At 52.8% G+C, this 16,553-nt stretch overlaps 1 protein-coding gene across 2 annotated transcripts in view; it reads left to right on the top strand.

The window, feature by feature from the left end:
* Positions 1-7,192, top strand: part of Triobp (TRIO and F-actin binding protein) — a 62,143-nt gene extending 54,951 nt beyond the window's left edge. Inside the window, exons 18-24 of one of the 2 annotated variants that reach the window (XM_075959926.1) lie at positions 896-1,043; positions 2,582-2,684; positions 3,104-3,263; positions 3,339-3,452; positions 4,898-4,984; positions 5,637-5,797; positions 6,408-7,192. In XM_075959926.1, the coding sequence (XP_075816041.1) occupies positions 896-1,043; positions 2,582-2,684; positions 3,104-3,263; positions 3,339-3,452; positions 4,898-4,984; positions 5,637-5,795 (771 nt within the window). In that variant the 3' untranslated portion in view covers positions 5,796-5,797; positions 6,408-7,192. The remainder of the gene's footprint in view (positions 1-895; positions 1,044-2,581; positions 2,685-3,103; positions 3,264-3,338; positions 3,453-4,897; positions 4,985-5,636; positions 5,798-6,407) is intronic. The other variant, XM_075959924.1, reaches the window with a different exon arrangement.
* Positions 7,193-16,553: the final 9,361 nt, after the last annotated feature.

Here is a 16,553-nt window from a genome sequence, read left to right as displayed (position 1 = left end):
GGAAGGAGAACAGTTCCCACTGCAGGCAGACAGCGTTGCTTTTTCTAAGTTGTTATTATTGCAGGGGGGTGGACACATGCATGCCACGGCATGTGGAAATCAGAACACAACTTCATGGAGTCAGTTCTCCTTGCATTCTCAGACTTACCCAGCAAGTGCCTTTGCCCACGGAGCTGTTTCACCCTCCCAAGAACTTGCTTTATAGCTGTGAGGTTGCTTAGCTGTGGGCTGGACAGAGATGGAGCCAGGGAAACCAGACTTTGTCTTGCAGCTGGGGAATCATTGCAAGACTCGAAGCAGAAAGGGGGTGAGTGAAGTCTGTGAGTGGGTGAGGAGTGGATGGCAGTGGGAACGGTGTGGATGCATAGGGCATCATCCCAGAGGAGTGGATGGCACTGGGAACGGTGTGGATGCATAGGGCATCATCCCAGAGGGGTGGATGGCAGTGGGAACCGTGTGGACACGTAGTGCTGATCCCAGAGGGGTGGATGGCAGTGGGAACCGTGTGGACACGTGGTGCTGCATCCATCCCAGAGGGGTGGGTGGCAGTGGGAACTGTGTGGACACATGGTGCTGATCCCAGAGGGGTGGATGGCAGTGGGAACCGTGTGGACACGTGGTGCTGATCCCAGAGGGGTGGATGGCAGTGGGAACCGTGTGGACACGTGGTGCTGATCCCAGAGGGGTGGATGGCAGTGGGAACTGTGTGGACACGTGGTGCTGATCCCAGAGGGGTGGATGGCAGTGGGAACCGTGTGGACACGTGGTGCTGCATTCCAGAGCAGGGTCATGAGCCTGGCCCTGGGCAGGCGTGCACTGAGGCTTGGAGCCTGGAAGGACTTCTAGCCCAGGTACTGGGGACAGCCTCGTGACCTCCCTGGCCTCTGGCCCACAGGAAGCCTGTGAGCGCAGCCTGGCAGAGATGGAGTCCTCACACCAGCAGGTGATGGAGCAGCTGCAGCGGCACCATGAGAGAGAGCTGCAGCGGCTGCAGCAAGAGAAGGAATGGCTACTAGCCGAGGAGACGGCGGCCACAGCCTCAGGTGAGGACCAAGGATGCACCATGGGCAGGGCCTGTGCTTCCACATTGAGCTGGGAAGCCCCTTGAGGAAGGATTTGGGGTAAGAAGTCAGTAGGGGTTGGAAGCCCCAGGAGTGATCTGTGGTCCAGCTTGAACCGGGGAAAGTGAGGCAGTAAAAGACCTCCTCTCCCATAGGTTGGGACTTTGCTTCCTTGAGTTCTATAGACATTGAGGGGTACCTCAGGCCACATACTACTTCCATGTAGGGGATCGACACTGATCTGCTACAGTCAGTTCTGGCAGTGTCACCTGCCTAGGTACTTGGGTCAGACCCTGGGATGTTCAAAGAATGGTCGTGACCTTTGCTGTACTGGCAGTGTGTACCTCTCTATACCCACACATTCCTCACGGGAGCACCCTGCGTGTTTATGGTATCCAGAGAGTAGGGAAGCTGGACCTCAGAGAGGTTAGTGACTTGTCCAGATGGCCCAGCTTGGAAATGACAGGGCAGTGCTTTGAGCCTAGAGTAGCGACTCTGATTGCAAAGCTGGGCTCTAAACAGCTTCACTCCTCCCAAACCAAAAACAGGAAACACCAGAGACGGACAAATTCCATCCCCTCCTCTGTCTACTGCACACCTGCTGTGTGTGCATGGCATATCCTGGGCAGCCCCTCTGACTTTGTAGAGTCATGAGTGAGGTCATGTGACCTGGAGCTTGCATCCTGCCGATACTGGCCAAGTGTTTCCTGCAGTCAAGTCTACATGGTCATTTCTGCCAGCCTTGGGCCATGTTCATGTTTTAGGGCAGGCAGCCTAGAGTAGCCACCCCTCCCCACCAGGATGCAGGCATTGCCCAGTGATCCAGCCCCAAAGTTTCCACAGTGAACTTGAACTTGATGCAAGTGATGCTGTGTTGAATAGCAGACCACCAACAGCCTTGTGTCCCTGCGTAGCAGGGACTGCCATTGAGGAGGAATGAGATCCTCCCAATGTTCACAGGTGTTGCATTTTGGAATTGTGGATAAACTTAAGGCTGGAGGCTTGCGTACTCCGTACCCCACCCTGTGCAGTATGGGAAAATGCTGGGTTTTCGGCAGCTCCCCATTAGAAGCAGCCAGCAGGAGCCAGCACTTGGGCCTTACTCTCCTTGGCTGGCCTTGCTCTAGTCACCTCTAGAGAAGGAAAAACCATGGTTAAGCACCTTCCAGTAAGGGTCCTGAGGCAGAGAATTGAGTCAGATTTACACAGCTTTGTAGTGACCACCGGCCAGGCAGGGCAGATAGGCCTTGAAGGATTGCCTCCAGGCTATGGGGTTGGTGCAAAGCACTGTGCAAGGCTAGCCAGAGAATGCTGGTAGGAGGTGTCAGTGGTTAGATACCGACATGTCACCCCAGGGGAGCCCCTCCCACAGGATTAGTTCAAGCAGGACCCAGAGGGTTGACCCACTCACCCAAAGCCACTGGGTTCAGGACACAGCTTCGGCCCTGTCTGCACCAGTACAAATGGAATTGTACGGATCCCCTTCCAACCTTTCCTTTGCCTGTCTGTTCTGCTCCTAGCCATTGAAGCCATGAAGAAGGCATATCAAGAAGAGCTGAGTCGGGAGCTGAGCAAAACACGGAGTCTCCAGCAGGGTCCAGATGGCCTTCGGAAGCAACACCAGTAAGACGGCAGCAGGGTCTGGGGTGGGTCTGCCTCTGCGCCAGGAGCACCACTCGCCCTGATAAATGTGACTGGGGATTTGCTCTGGGCCCTGGGCAGAGGGTGCGTGGGTTGTTGGTGCCCAGGTCCTGGCCTCTGTGCCCCTTTAGTGTGTCTCCTAGAGCTGGGTTGCAGTGTTGCTCTTGGCTGCTAGGGTGCCTCAGCACAGTCCAGGTGCCTGGGCTATGGTGGTGTAAGAGGTAGTCCCTGAACTCACCCTCTCACAGAGAGAGGAGGAAATGTTACTAGCCCACAGCCACAGTGGGCTGAGTTCAAAACCACAAGGTACCTAGAACCAACAATGCTGAGACATGACTCCAGGCCAAGCAGCGGCAAGAGAGCCTGCAAGGTCCATCTCTGTCTCATCCTATGCTGGCTAGGTTGGACATGGAGGCACTGAAGCAGGAGCTGCAGGTGCTGTCTGAGAGGTACTCCCAGAAGTGCCTAGAGATCGGGGCCCTGACACAGCAGGCGGAGGAGCGCGAGCACACCCTGAGGCGCTGCCAGCAAGAGGGCCAGGAGCTGCTGCGCCACAACCAGGTAGGCTGGCCCCTGGGAGGCTATGAGTAGGCAGTGAGGGGCTGGTATCCCCCCCTGACCATTCCGTTCTCTCAGGAACTACACGCCCACCTGTCGGAGGAGATCGACCGTCTGCGCAGTTTCATCGCCTCGCAGGGCACGGGCAACAGCTGCGGGCGCAGCAATGCGAGGAGCTCCTGTGAACTGGAGGTAGACGTCCTCCCCTCCCCTCCCCTCTTTTGCCTTGTGCTAGGCAACCCTGGCTCTGGGACCTATGTGGAAGCTCCCTAGCAGGCTGGGTGTCACCTGCAGGTATCACTCAAAATTCCTGAGTCTTCCAGGCTAAGTCAGAATTCTAGACTCTGATCTGATCCTGTCATCTACCTGCTATGTGACCATGCTCACCCTGCTTTTGTGAGTCCCAGTGACTTAAATATAAAACAGTTCACGTGTTGGGCGTAGTGGCACACCTGTAATCCCAGGACACCAGGAGCAGAGACAGGTCTCTGTGAGTTCAAGGCCAGCACGGTCTACAAAGATAATTTCAGGACAGCCAGGGATACACAGAGAAACTCTGTCTCAAAAGACCAAAAATAAATTAGAAAATTAAAAGAAAAAAAATCTAAGGTGGCAAGGGCAGCACTCTGCTTACAGGGGGAGTTGAAAGGAAAAAGTGAGGGATTCCAGGATCACCCAGCTTTTTGTTTCATTTCTTAGCAAACATGTAAGGCAGTGGTTCCCAGCCTTCCTACTGCTGCGACCCTTTAACACAGCTCCTCATGCTGGGCTTGGTGGTTAATCGAGTTCCAGGGCAGTCAGAGAAACAATGTCTTGAAAAAAAAAAAAACGAAACAAAACCCAGAATAGTACCTAATGTTGTGGGGACCCTAACCATAAAATTATTTTCATTGCTACTTCATAACTATAATTTTGCTACTGTTAGGAATTGTAATAAAAATATCTGCTATGTAGGACAGTCTTAGGCGGCCCCTGTGACAGGGTCATTCAACCCTCAAAGGGGTCATGACCCACAGGTTGAGAGCCGATGCTCTGAGGTTTGTCTCTGTGCCTAGAAGGTCTAAGCCCTTTGAGTGTTCCCTTCTGTCAAGCTCATTAGTCAAGCCCTGTTACTGTCTGCATTAAATCGATGGAGGAACAGGAATTAATGACCTTCCTGAAGGTCATACGGCTATTGGTGTGAAAGCTGGGTCTGGAGCCAGGCAGTAGATCACCAGTCTGACGTTTAAGGCTTTCCTGCTCCGCTGAGCTTATGTACCCCACATGTCAATAGCACAGCCCCTCAGAGTTCAGTGGGGGTGCTCCTGCGGTAGACATATGGCTATAGTTCGTAGCTGGGCCAGAACACAGTCTCCTGTCCACCCCCTCGACCCTAGCACCCAAGCCCGGCACTGTGTCCAGCTGCCGCTGAGTTGCAGGGAGAGTCCCACTCACAATATACATGGGTTAAGAGTGAGGAAAAGGACAGCAGAGGCACAGGACCTCCTGGGGCAGTAGGCTGTAGGATGCAGGGGCTCTCAGTGAGGGTGCAGGCTGCACAGGGAACCTTGAGTCACCGAGGTGCCAGGCTGCAGGGCAGTGTGGATCTGGTCGCCTTGGCCCAGGTCCCTGGCTCAGCCTGGCACATGTGTCCCTAGGTGCTACTGCGAGTCAAGGAGAATGAACTCCAGTACCTGAAAAAGGAGGTGCAGTGCCTCCGGGATGAGCTCCAGGTGATGCACAAGGTAGGCAGCGGCGGGAGTGGGGGCTGGGGGTGCTCCAGGTGCCCGCCTGCACCGTCCACTCTGGGCCTTATCCTCCCCTTGGGCCTGCCACATAGGTCTCACCATCCCATTACAGACTAGCAGGAGAAGGGAGAAGGGTGTGACTCACCCAAGGTCACACGCTTTTGGGCATTCAGGGTTGTTTGACTTTATTATTATTGAACACCCGCTGGGTGCCAGGAATAAACAGAACAGAACAGGTCACTACCCCAGCCTGCCTGTGGGTTCACTCCAAGTGTTGCTAGAAATTGGGATGCCCATCCAGTTCTGTACAGCCATTGGCTCATTCCTGCCCTCATCGAGTCATGGATGTATGTATGAGCCAGCAGTACCCTGGCTGTGCTTGGAGAATCGGCAGAGAAAAGTCATTGAAAGACCAAAACCCCTGGCCACGCCCTTCTAGGGCTCATCCTGCCACTCATTGTGACCGTGGGCAAAGGCTACACCTCTCAGGGCCCTAACCGCTACTCCTCTAATGGGACAAGGAAGGACAATGAAGTCCCCATCACTGGGGGAACCTGGCCTTCTGTGCTACCAGCAGGGGGCAAGGTGGGTGTGTAGCAGGGCTCAGGACCTGCAGCTCCAACCCTCAGTGCTTGCTTGGTGGCCCTAGGACAAGCGCTTCACGGGGAAGTACCAGGATGTGTACGTGGAGCTGAACCACATCAAGACGCGCTCAGAGCGCGAGATTGAGCAGCTGAAGGAGCACCTGCGCCTGGCCATGGCTGCCCTGCAGGAGAAGGAGGCTGTGAGAAACAGCTTGGCTGAGTAGAGGTGAGTAGGGACCTGCAGTGCAATGCGTGGTCACTTACATGCAGCTTAACGGGCCAGGGAAAGGAAATGCTGGAAGTGGCACATTGTGGTACTGGCTACAAAGGGTTGTTGTGGCCCTGCGACAGTTCAGAGTCTGTTATGTCAACCTGTGCATGTTCGTCCCCAGGTGATGACACATGGCTGGGTCAGGACCCCACAGCCCTGCATCTTAGCCACTGTCATGTTCACCGCCCTCAGTCTGCCTTTCCATGGGCTAGTGGGGACCCTGGGTGCATTCCGAGCTCCGCACTACAGCCAGCGCTGACCATAGAGCCCTAGAGATGCCCTCCTCTAGGGGGCTTGAAATGCTGCCATGTGATAGATATTATAAGATATGATATTATATATGATGTGTGATATGATGTGACATGACATGGCCTGTCTGCCTCTTCATCCTGACCAGACTAGACTTCCTAAGGCTCATCAGTCAGGCCACCCCAAGCCATGTGCAGAGCAGCTTCAGGGCCAGCAACCATGGGCAGTTTTGCCTGTACTTCGGTTTGGCCCAAGCTGGCAGGCCAGAGCCTGAGGCCCGCCTTCCCAGTGCTCAGGAATCGCTCTTGCCTTCCAGGTCCCTGTGGTTCAGCTCAGCTGAGAACCCTCCGGCCCCAGGGGACCAGCCACCCTCCTCCTCTACAGAAGTCAGAAGCCAAGCTTTCTCCCCACCCTGAGTCACATGTGCACACACCTGCCACACACACACACGTGCACACACACACATGCACATACACACACATGCACATGCACACATTACACACATGTACACATGTGCACATACACATGCATGCAGACACACGTGCACACACACATGTGCACATACACACACATGCACACACATACACATGCACACACACACACTGCGGATCTGAGCTCGTCCCTCGCACTGGGTCTTACCTTGCACCTTCTTCAGGATTTTATATGTGAAGAGATTTTTATATAGAACTTTGCCTTTTTTTTTTTTTCTAAAACACTTTAAACTTTTTTAAAAGGCATATCTCTTGGTGGCGTGTGCCTCTAGCACTGGCTCCTGTCCCTTCCAGTCCCCTGCTTGGGCCTCCTTCCTACTCTGGGCATCTTGCAAAGGCCCAAGCAGGGCCAGGGTGAGTTGCCCAGAGGGAAAAGACCGGGAGCAGCCCTCTCTTCCTGCCCTACCTCTGCTAACTACTTCTGCCCTGGCCAGGTCCACACCATGGCCTCTGGACTGGGGAACAAGTGGACAGAGAGAGGAGCCCGTAGCTGTCTCCATAGCTCCACTCCTCTGAGGGGCGCTGGGTGTGGCCTACTAGCGCTACCCATGAAGACGTATCTCTCCTGTTCCATGAGTCACCCTAACTTAATAAAACCTTCCAGCAACTCTGGCTTTGTGGATGGCTGGGCAGGGTAGGAAGTAACAACCAGGTTCTGAATGGCTTCTGTATTCCACCTTACCTGAAGCAGGGATCTGTGGGTTTCTGAGGATGGCGCTGAGTCCAGTTCATCCCCTGGGTCTTGGACATTTGAGTGGTTTGAGGGGCACTAAGCCAGCAGTGGTAGGGGGACCAGTCTCTACCCTGACAACAACAGAAGTTGCTCTCTAGCCTGGCTTGTTGGTGGATCACCAATGGCTCATTTCAGGCTTACTTATCAACTCATTATTTGAGAATCTGTGGAGTTGCAAAAAGAGGGCAGGTGCCGAGACTGTGCTGACCCACACACCGTAACATCCTCTTCCGAGGCTCAGTTTGCTGCTCCAGAAAATGGGTGTTTTCTATCATTCCCTACACTGGGCTGGGGGTTCTACCCAGAGGTTCCCCAGCCCTGGACAAAGGTGGAGTGGGAACAGTGAATGTGACCCTCATGGTAGTCTGTACCCACGGTCACCAAGATCCGGAAACCACATTGGATTGAGTCCCAGGAGCCTGGGATCCCACAGGAGACACTGGCTTGACCTAATGCTGGTTCAAGAACAGCTTCAGGATCAGTTTTCCCAAATGGAAAATTCAAGAAGGGTATTCCAAGCAGAGCCATCAGCAGGAAGAATTGCTCTTTGAACATCCCTGATGTGTTTTGGAAAGGGCACAGCTCCCAGGGACCCTCATAGAGCGATGATTCTCAACCTTCTGGGTGGAGTTCATCAAACAACCCTCAACAGGGGTTGCACATTAAACATCCTGCATATTGGATATTTACATTATGATTCATAACAGTAGCAATAAAAATAACTTTATGGTTGGGGGTCACCACAACGTAAGGAACTGTAGTAAAGGGTCACAGCATTAGGAAGGTTGAGAACCATTGTTAAAGAGTATCTCTGTGTCTGTCTCTATCCTTCCCTGTGATTGGTTCAGAATCCACGGATGGCAGGCAATTCCACTGATGAGATGCAAGGGAGGTCTGTGAGGTGTGATTCTGCACGGGCTTCCTTTATTCCTATTCTCCCAGGGTTTCTTAGAGATGATGGCTGTCTGTGGCTGGCTGCTCCGGCATCCACACACAGGGTTGAGAGCCCAAGCCCACTCTCTCATCATCCCTCACCGCCTTCCTTGAAAGCTTTTGCTCCTGTGGTTAGGGTCACAAGTCACCAGGCACTCCACAGTAGTCGTGGCAAACAAAGTCTTCACTCCCCAGCTCTAGAAGAGCTCAAAAGACCCAACAGTACCAAGTGTCAGGTGGCCAAGACTGGGATACCAAGGATTGTCACGCTCTGCTATCAGGAGCATACTTGGCACACCGTGGCAGCTTTGGGGCAGTTTCTTCCTGGGATAAACTTTCTTCTCCCCTCCGATTCAGCGCTTCCCTACCTATATAGGCACTAGGAGCATCAAGGGCCAGCCCCCTGCACCACTAGACAGTGGCGTTCAAGGTCGTTCAAACCTCAGCTGCCCCTCCATGGTAGCGTAAATGGCTGGGAATGTGGCTTAGTTGGTAGAGTGCCATCCCAGCAAGGTGAAGCCCTGGGTTCAGTCCATAGCTCTGTGTAAGCTGGGGTGGTGGTGGTACACACCTATTAATACCGGCACTTGGGTTATGGAGGCAGGAAGATCAGAAGTTCAAAGTCACCCTCAGCTATATTGCAAGCTCCAGGACAACCTGGACTACATGTGACCCAATTTCCCATCCCCCCAAAAGAACAATTGTGGTCTATTTGTACATGATGATATAGTGTGGCAAGAAACCATAACTGCTACATACAAAAAACATGGGTGAATCTTCCAGACTTAATAGTTAAGCAGAAGCCGTGAAGATCACATGAAGTTCAAAAGTAGCAAAACAGTGGGGCCCTGAATGGGGGAAGAAGAAATACTGCCCAACAGTAGGCATAGGGTTCTGTGGGGTGGCAGGTGTGTTCTGACTCAGTCTAGTAGTGGTAACAGGGCATATACCCATGTAAGAGGTACCACATTGCACACTTAGGTCTGTGCATCTTATGATATACAAATCTTAGTTGGTAAGCTTTTAAAAAATATTTTTTAATTTTACGTGTATGCGTGTTTTGCCTGCATGTATGTCTGTGCACCATGCAGTGCCTGGTCCTCACAGAAGAGGGAATCGGATCCCCTGGAACTGGAGTAACAGACAGTGGTTTGCTGCCATGCGGATGCTGGCAGTCAAACCTAGGGAGAGCAGCCGATGCTCTGAGCAATGTCTCCAGCCCAGTAAACTGGCTTTTAAAGGAACAAACTAGGTTTCCAGCAGGTATCAGGTTAGCCAGGCCACGTGGGAGAAGAGCTCAGCCGTTTCCATCACTGGACATTTGGCCTGAAGCACAGACGTCTGGCTATTCAGTCTGGTTATGACCTCAGGCATCAAGACATTGTTCTAGAAACAACCTGGACCAGCCTCACTGACTCATACTTCACTACTGCCTCCTGAAGTCATCTCAGCTTCTGGGCTTAGTTTCTTCACCTGTTAAATGGGGCAATAATGCTCATCCCAGGAGGGTGTGGGTGTTAAACTAGTAACCTTCAGGTATCTGTGCCTTTGTAACTTGACAGCTGAGAATGGCAACTTTCTGATCACTTGTGTCCTTCCTCAGCTACATCAGGTGGTCAGAGTGCAAGCCACGAGGTTCCCCGTGGGTGTCTGTCATAGCCTCTCCCTTCTAGGTGCTCCACCTTAGCGGGATGCCTGCTTCGCTGTGACTCTCCCTCTACTTCCTGGATGCACGGTGGTCTTGGGACAGCGGATGGCTGACTCCTTTAGAAAGGGCTGTGGAATCCAAGCTGCATATGAGCAGCGTTTGGAAATGCTATGACGTCACTTCTTGTTGGTCAAAAACAAATCGGGGCCAGCCCAGGCACAAAGAGTAGTAGCAGGGCCTGGTCAGCAGAGATGGCTCTTCAGGCCAGCTCTCTTCCCAGCCTCCTGTTCCTGAGATGGGATCCTCTGTAGGGTCCTCTTTGGGGTCTGCCCTCAGCTCCTCTGTGTTTGTGCTGATCTTGGCCACTTGTCCTTGGCTTCTCAACATCCAGCCTGTTCTCAGAAACTCAGCTGGGGAACCTCCATCCCAAGATCGACACGGAATGGATCTTCCATCTAATCTGTGCCTTAACAGCTCCTCCCCGACCTGGGTGCAGCTTCTGGATGAGGCCCGAGGAACCAGCCCCCCATTCTGGGGCTGCCTTGGCCTATGGAGGAGGTTGGGAAGTTGGAGGCAGGTAGCTCTTCCAAGAAGCCACAATCAGCACAGACCCAGATGGGGAGATCAGGGGAGGCCTCCTGGAGGAAGAGGTGCTGGAGCTGAGCAGGCATTAGCCAGGCCAGGACTTGGAAATGGGTCTGTCTCTGAGCATGGTGTTTGAGTCTAGAGAGATTCTCATTCCAGGAATGCGCTGCTGCTACAGCCTGGAGCTCAGTCTGCAGAGGGGAGGGGCAGCAGACTGCAGCAGGGAGAGTGGGGCCTGAAGGGGCTCTAGGACTTGGGGAGCTTCTGGGGTGCAAAAACTTCCCGGCTTGGGTGGAGCCTGATGCACTGATAAGCTACTTAAGAGCCTAGCCAAGGAGGCGGGCCGAGAGAGGTGCCAGGTACAGTAGATCCCAGGGGCAGTCAAGGGCACAGGGAAGTGGGACACATGGGCGCCCTGCAGTGGGGAACAGGTGGCCAGCAGTGCTGGGACCAAAAGGCCACAGAGGATGCTGAACTTCCCAGGGCCTGTGAGGTGGGGAAGGAAGGTTGATGACCTAGTAGTACTACTCTAATCCCGCCTGTCCCTCAATGTCCCTGGTTCCCCACACTCAATTCATTGATTCCCGGAGGTTCTTGCCAAGCCCCACCCGCTCCTTGTAGTGACACTTCCTATTACCAGAGGCTGGCCTGTCCCTCTCCATGTTTCACAGGAGCACTCAAGTCCTCTTCCCTACCAAGGAGACTCCGTGACCCCACTCTTGGCTCTGGGGACCTGCAGGGAAGGAAGAATGTTGCACTTGGACTGGCAGAAATGAAGCCTGGTGTTTTGTTTTGTTTTTTTTCAAGACAGTTTCTCTTTGTAACACCCTTAGCTGTCCTGGAACTAGCTCTGTAGACCAGGCTGGCCTCAAACTCATGAAATGAAGATGTTCTAAAGAGACACTTATGTCTCGTAATCTGACTCTCAGACTGTTGAAACCACAGACCCCAGAGAAATGGGGACTTCCCCAGGAATCTCATGCTAGGAGGAAGAAGGCACAACCAGGAGGATTTCAACTCTAACGTCTTGCCAGAGCTGCTTACAAAAGGGAGGTCAGACAGTTATGGGCAGAGGGGGCCACCCTAGAGCCACTTACAGAAGGGAGGTCAGGCAGCTATGGATCAGTGTGGCAGGGGTCACCCTAGAGCCGCTGACCGAAGGGAGGTCAGGCAGCTATGTGTCAGTGTGGAGGGGCCACCCCAGGACTGTCTAAATATGCAAATCCTTGGCCCTCTCTGTCAACTTATCTCACTTCAGTACCCAGAAAATGGGTCTGCGCCTCTTCCCGTCGAGGCCACATTAAACAAATCTTGTTCTGCTTTCCACTATTCATTTGGCTCTTTAAATTGTCTTATTGAAGATGGGGGTCTGAACCTGGCCTAGGGCGAAGGCTGTGACCCCCAAGTTCAATAGCAATATTCCCTCAGGAAGCAGGTTCCACTCCTCCTGGGCATACTTACTACCCTTCAGTCTCTCCCCTCACCCAGCACAGATGCTGTGGGAGGTCTAAGAAACAAGTAGCCCTCCATCTTGTTCCCAGCTCTGCAACCCTGGGCAGGTTATATACAGCTGCTCCGAGCCTGTTTCCTCAACTGTACGCTAGTGGCCACCTTGCTGAGTGTTGTGAAGGTGAAGACAGCTAATGACAGGCAGGACCTGCTGAGGAGAGTGCCTGGTGCCTCATAAAACACAAGGCAAACATGAGTTGTTATGACTGAGGTAGCTGTGGCTCATCACACCAGTAGGGGCTGTGGCTCACGAGTCAGCCCCAGGTCAGCTTTAAAGCCAAGCGGCCTCTGAGACTCCAGACCCGCCCTTCCATCTGGGCAGATGTCCATGAATCACTCTTCAGGGATTCCTGGGGCTCCACTAACGTTGGTGCCAACAACTGCACAAAGGCACATTAGGCACAAAGCCAAATGGTCCCTAATTGTGATGACTGAACTTGGGGTGCTTGGAGTTTACAATGTTGACGTGGCTCACGCTCAGTGGTAAAGCTGTGACTTCAGATCTCTGTCCGGGCAGGATGACTGTGACGGGCGCTCTCTGCATAGGAAAGCACAGTCCTCAGTCAGCCTCGGGTCATGAGGGCGCCCTGACAGGGAAGTGGGGCGAGTTGGTATGTACCGGTGCATGCATGCCATGGCGTGCGTGCGTGCGTGCGTGCGTGCATGGCATGCGTGTAGGTTAGAGAACAAGTTTATGGAGTTGGTTCTCTCCTCCTGCTGTGGGCTCCTGGAACTGCACTCAGGTGTCAGGCTTGGGCACGCTAGATTTTCAAAGCAATGATGTCCGCGCTGTTTCTTCTCACGAGGCCCTGCTCTGCCCTCCATTGCCTTTGGCTGACTCTTGGCACAGGATCCCCTTGCCTGCCTTCACTCCCTTCCAGCCCTTGACCCCAACAGGCAGTTGCGTGCAGTTCTCACAGGGAGCTGCCCTGCCTGTCCCTACTGCCCTGCCCTCCCCTCCCCTCCCTATCCCACGTCCTCTCCAATGGTAGATCCTCTTTGTGCAACCTCTAGGCCCAGCTACCTACCACCTGCCATCTCTAGGAGCCCCTCCCAGATGCAGAGGTCCCAGAGTTATGCTGTGACGTGGGAGCCCACAGAAGAGGATCCCTTCCACCTTGACTAAAGGTCAGAGAGTTCTGGCCTATTGCTCCTTCAAGGTCATTGATAAGAGGTTTGACTTAAGGTGTGGCTACAAATGGGACGTCTTGACCTAGGGTGTGGTTTCTTGGTGTTTTTGGTATTAAGAAGGTAATCACTTTATTGTTCCTTGCACTGTGGTTAAAAAAAAAAAAAAGTCTTGCAGCCAGGTGGTGGTGGCGCGTGCCTTTAATCCCAGCACTCGGGAGGCAGAGGCAGGCGGATCTCTGTGAGTTCGAGGCCAGCCTGGTCTACAAGAGCTAGTTCTAGGACAGGAACCAAAAAACTATGGAGAAACCCTGTCTCGAAAAATCCAAAAAAAAAAAAAGGAAAGAAAGAAAGAAAGAAAGAAAGAAAGAAAGAAAGAAAGAAAGAAAGAAGGAAAGACGGGCAGATTCAGTATTCACTGGCTTGCCCTCCTGATTCTATTCTGTGTCTTTTCCTTTCATATCTCTGTTTCTTCTGCCTGAAATTTCTAATCCATACGCTCCTACCCTGGAACATGTGAACCGTCGAGGCTGGACCCCGACACTCTGGTCCCCACTGTCCCTCCGTGTGGCATGTTCCTTCCATGTACCCCTCCCAGGCAGCAAGCCCCTGGCCAGGGAGCCAGATCCATTCACTTTGCTAATTCACCAGCACCTGAGGTCTCAGCTGGGCATTTGTTGATTGACTTCCAGATCGACTGGAAATGATCGAGAGCCAAACACCCTATAAGCAGATCACAGGCATAGCTTCAGCCTCATGCCAAGCAGCAGGAGACTGTTTCTCCCCATACCCTAACCCCAACCCCAGGAATCCCAGAAGCTAACCTGAAGGGCTGCAGGCTAATCTGTTTCTGGACATAAAAGGGCCCAGCTGTAACTGTGACTCATTTCAGCCATCCTGGCTTCCCATCTGGGCCTAACAAAGGCTGGTGGGTTCAGAGGCCCTGGGAGGGAGGGGTTCACTTTGATGGGCATCCGCCCCAAGCAGACTTCACAGGCAGCTTCTCTCCTAACGCTCGCCATACGCCTTCCGTGCCTGAGTGCTCATTTTACAGAGGAGGAACCATGATCAGAGAACAGCCGTGACTCACCTGAGGACAATGAGGGACATAGTAACTCACACCTCAGCCACCACGGCTCCCAGATCCTGTCCTGTTTAGACAACTCCTGGAGCTGGTCATGGACAGAGGCAGGCCCTGTAAGAAGCAATTCACAGCCATCAGACACTCTGACCCCTAGCAAGCCTGTGAGTGACCGGCACACTCGGCCCATTTGCAGGAGAGGGGCCAGGACTCAGAAAGGACAGAGACTCACCTGGTCACAGACCTGTCCGTCTCACAGTCCAGCCGATCTCCAGGACTGACCAAGGGTTTTTCATTGGAGACCAGGAACCTTGGGTCCCCCCACTTGGGAGGAGCGCATGGGGAGGTTTGGGGTACTTCTTGCTTCCCAAGGTGCGTTTCCTGTCAAAGGGCTAGGAAGGTTGGGGTCCTCTAGAAGAGCATGAGGGGGCACCACACGTTACTGCTGGCTCTGGCAGTGTGGCGTCCCCACACACATCATGGCAGCGCCAGCCGTGTGTGTGTGTGTGTGTGTGTGTGTGTGTGCGCGTGTGCGTGTGCGCGCGCGCCTATCACATATTTCTCAGATTTTTAAATATTTATTTGTAAGAGAGGGGTGGGTTGTGGTACATAGGCCTGCTCTAATGTCCCTCTCAAGACTGCTCCAGAATCAGGATGACACAGCTGTGAAGAGACAAGTCCTGTACCCTGCCCTCACCCCGCAGGGGTGAAAGGAGAGATGATAACAAGATAAAATAACAAGATAAGAACTGGAGAGCTGATGGTGGACCCACTCACCCAGAAGAAACAGGGCAGGCTGCCTGGCAACAGTGACGTCCAGTCTCTTCACAGACAAACCAGAGCTGAAGAGAGGAGACTCAAGAAGGTGCCTACAAGAAGGGTAACAAGTCACGAGTGAGGTGCTGGGAGTCCCTTGCTGGACATACCCCGCCCACATTCCAGGAACAGGGTGGTAGCGACATCCTGCCTATACCTGCCCCATCCTATGCTCACCTGCTCATATGTGGCCATGACCATACCTCCAGGGGGCCTTCGGCTGTCCTGATGACCCCAGGTAAAAAGCCCCACCTCTCTGGGATTGGCTCTGCTGCCTCTAGCAGGGCACAGCACGCCATCTGTACAGGGGTGTGGCATACCTGAGACAGTACCTGTAAAGTACTGAGGGTGGAAGTGCAGGGTCTGGTTGCCTATCAGGTAAACACAGTCCCTGTCCAGGAGTCAGAAACGCCAGCAGTGAAGACCATTAAAAAAAAAAAACAAAAAACCCTACTCCTCTTCTGTCTCAAGTCATCCAGGATATGTGCTCTGGACCCCTTATTGGAATATATATATATGTGTATGTGTGTGTGTGTGTGTGTGTGTAGTTTTGTTTTGTTTCAAGACAGCGTTTCTCTGTGTTTCTTTGGCTGTCCTGGAACTCGCTCTGTAGACCAGGCTGGTCTCGAACTCACAGAGATCCGCCTGCCTCTGCCTCCCAAGTGCTGGGATTAAAGGCCTGCGCCATCACACCTGGTGTATATTTCTATTTTAAAACCCAAATACACTTAGACCTCATAAAAACTGTATCTGTAAGGTCCCATCAATATCCATAATGATTAATTCCAAGGAGGAGAAACTGAGGCCCAGAAAGTGGATCCCTAGCTCAAACTATCGGGGCTGAGATTTGCCTGGAAACAGCGTGACTTTGCACAGGAAGTCCATCCCTACCCCCAGACTATATACGGGAGAGCAGGTGGGCCCAGAGAGGTTGAGTCAACTGCCTCAGACCTCACAGCAAATACGGAGTGCCTTCCATGGCCCTGTGTTACACCCTCAGGTTCATTCTGCTGCCTTCAAGGCCAGCAGGGAAAGTGCCCTGGACGTTTGTAAAGAAGCTCAAGCAACCTAAATGCTCCTCAACCAAAGGATGGATAAGAAAAATGTGGTACATTTATACAATGGAGCACTACACAGCAGAAAAAAGTAATGACATCTTGAAATTAGCAGGCAAATGGAGGGGAGCAGAAAAAAATGTAGAGCTCAATAAAATCAATAAAAAAATAAATACTAAAAAAAAATGGATTAAGAGCTCCAAGAGAATGGTCTGCAGAAGTTCCCAGTCCAGAGGTTCAAGAGGTGCTGTTCTCAGGAGAGGGGAGAGCAGGAGCAGGGATAGTGGCATTTAGGGCCGGACTTGGGATAGCCTTTTTGAGCTGGTAAGGACCCCAGTGGTCCTGTCGTGGGCCCGAGTGAGCCTGGCCATCAGATTCACTGAGCGTTGAACACTTTTCCTCTAACTGACCCTGTGAACTCTCAGAACTATAGAAGAGCTGCATGAGTGGATGGCATAATATCTATCTGGTACCTGGGGTCAC

This window comes from Microtus pennsylvanicus, chromosome 2 (assembly GCF_037038515.1).
Source record: "Microtus pennsylvanicus isolate mMicPen1 chromosome 2, mMicPen1.hap1, whole genome shotgun sequence".
Classification (NCBI taxonomy): domain Eukaryota; kingdom Metazoa; phylum Chordata; class Mammalia; order Rodentia; family Cricetidae; genus Microtus; species Microtus pennsylvanicus.
The sequence above is the reverse complement of the archived record's forward strand: the minus strand, read 5'-3'. Positions and strand labels throughout refer to the sequence as shown.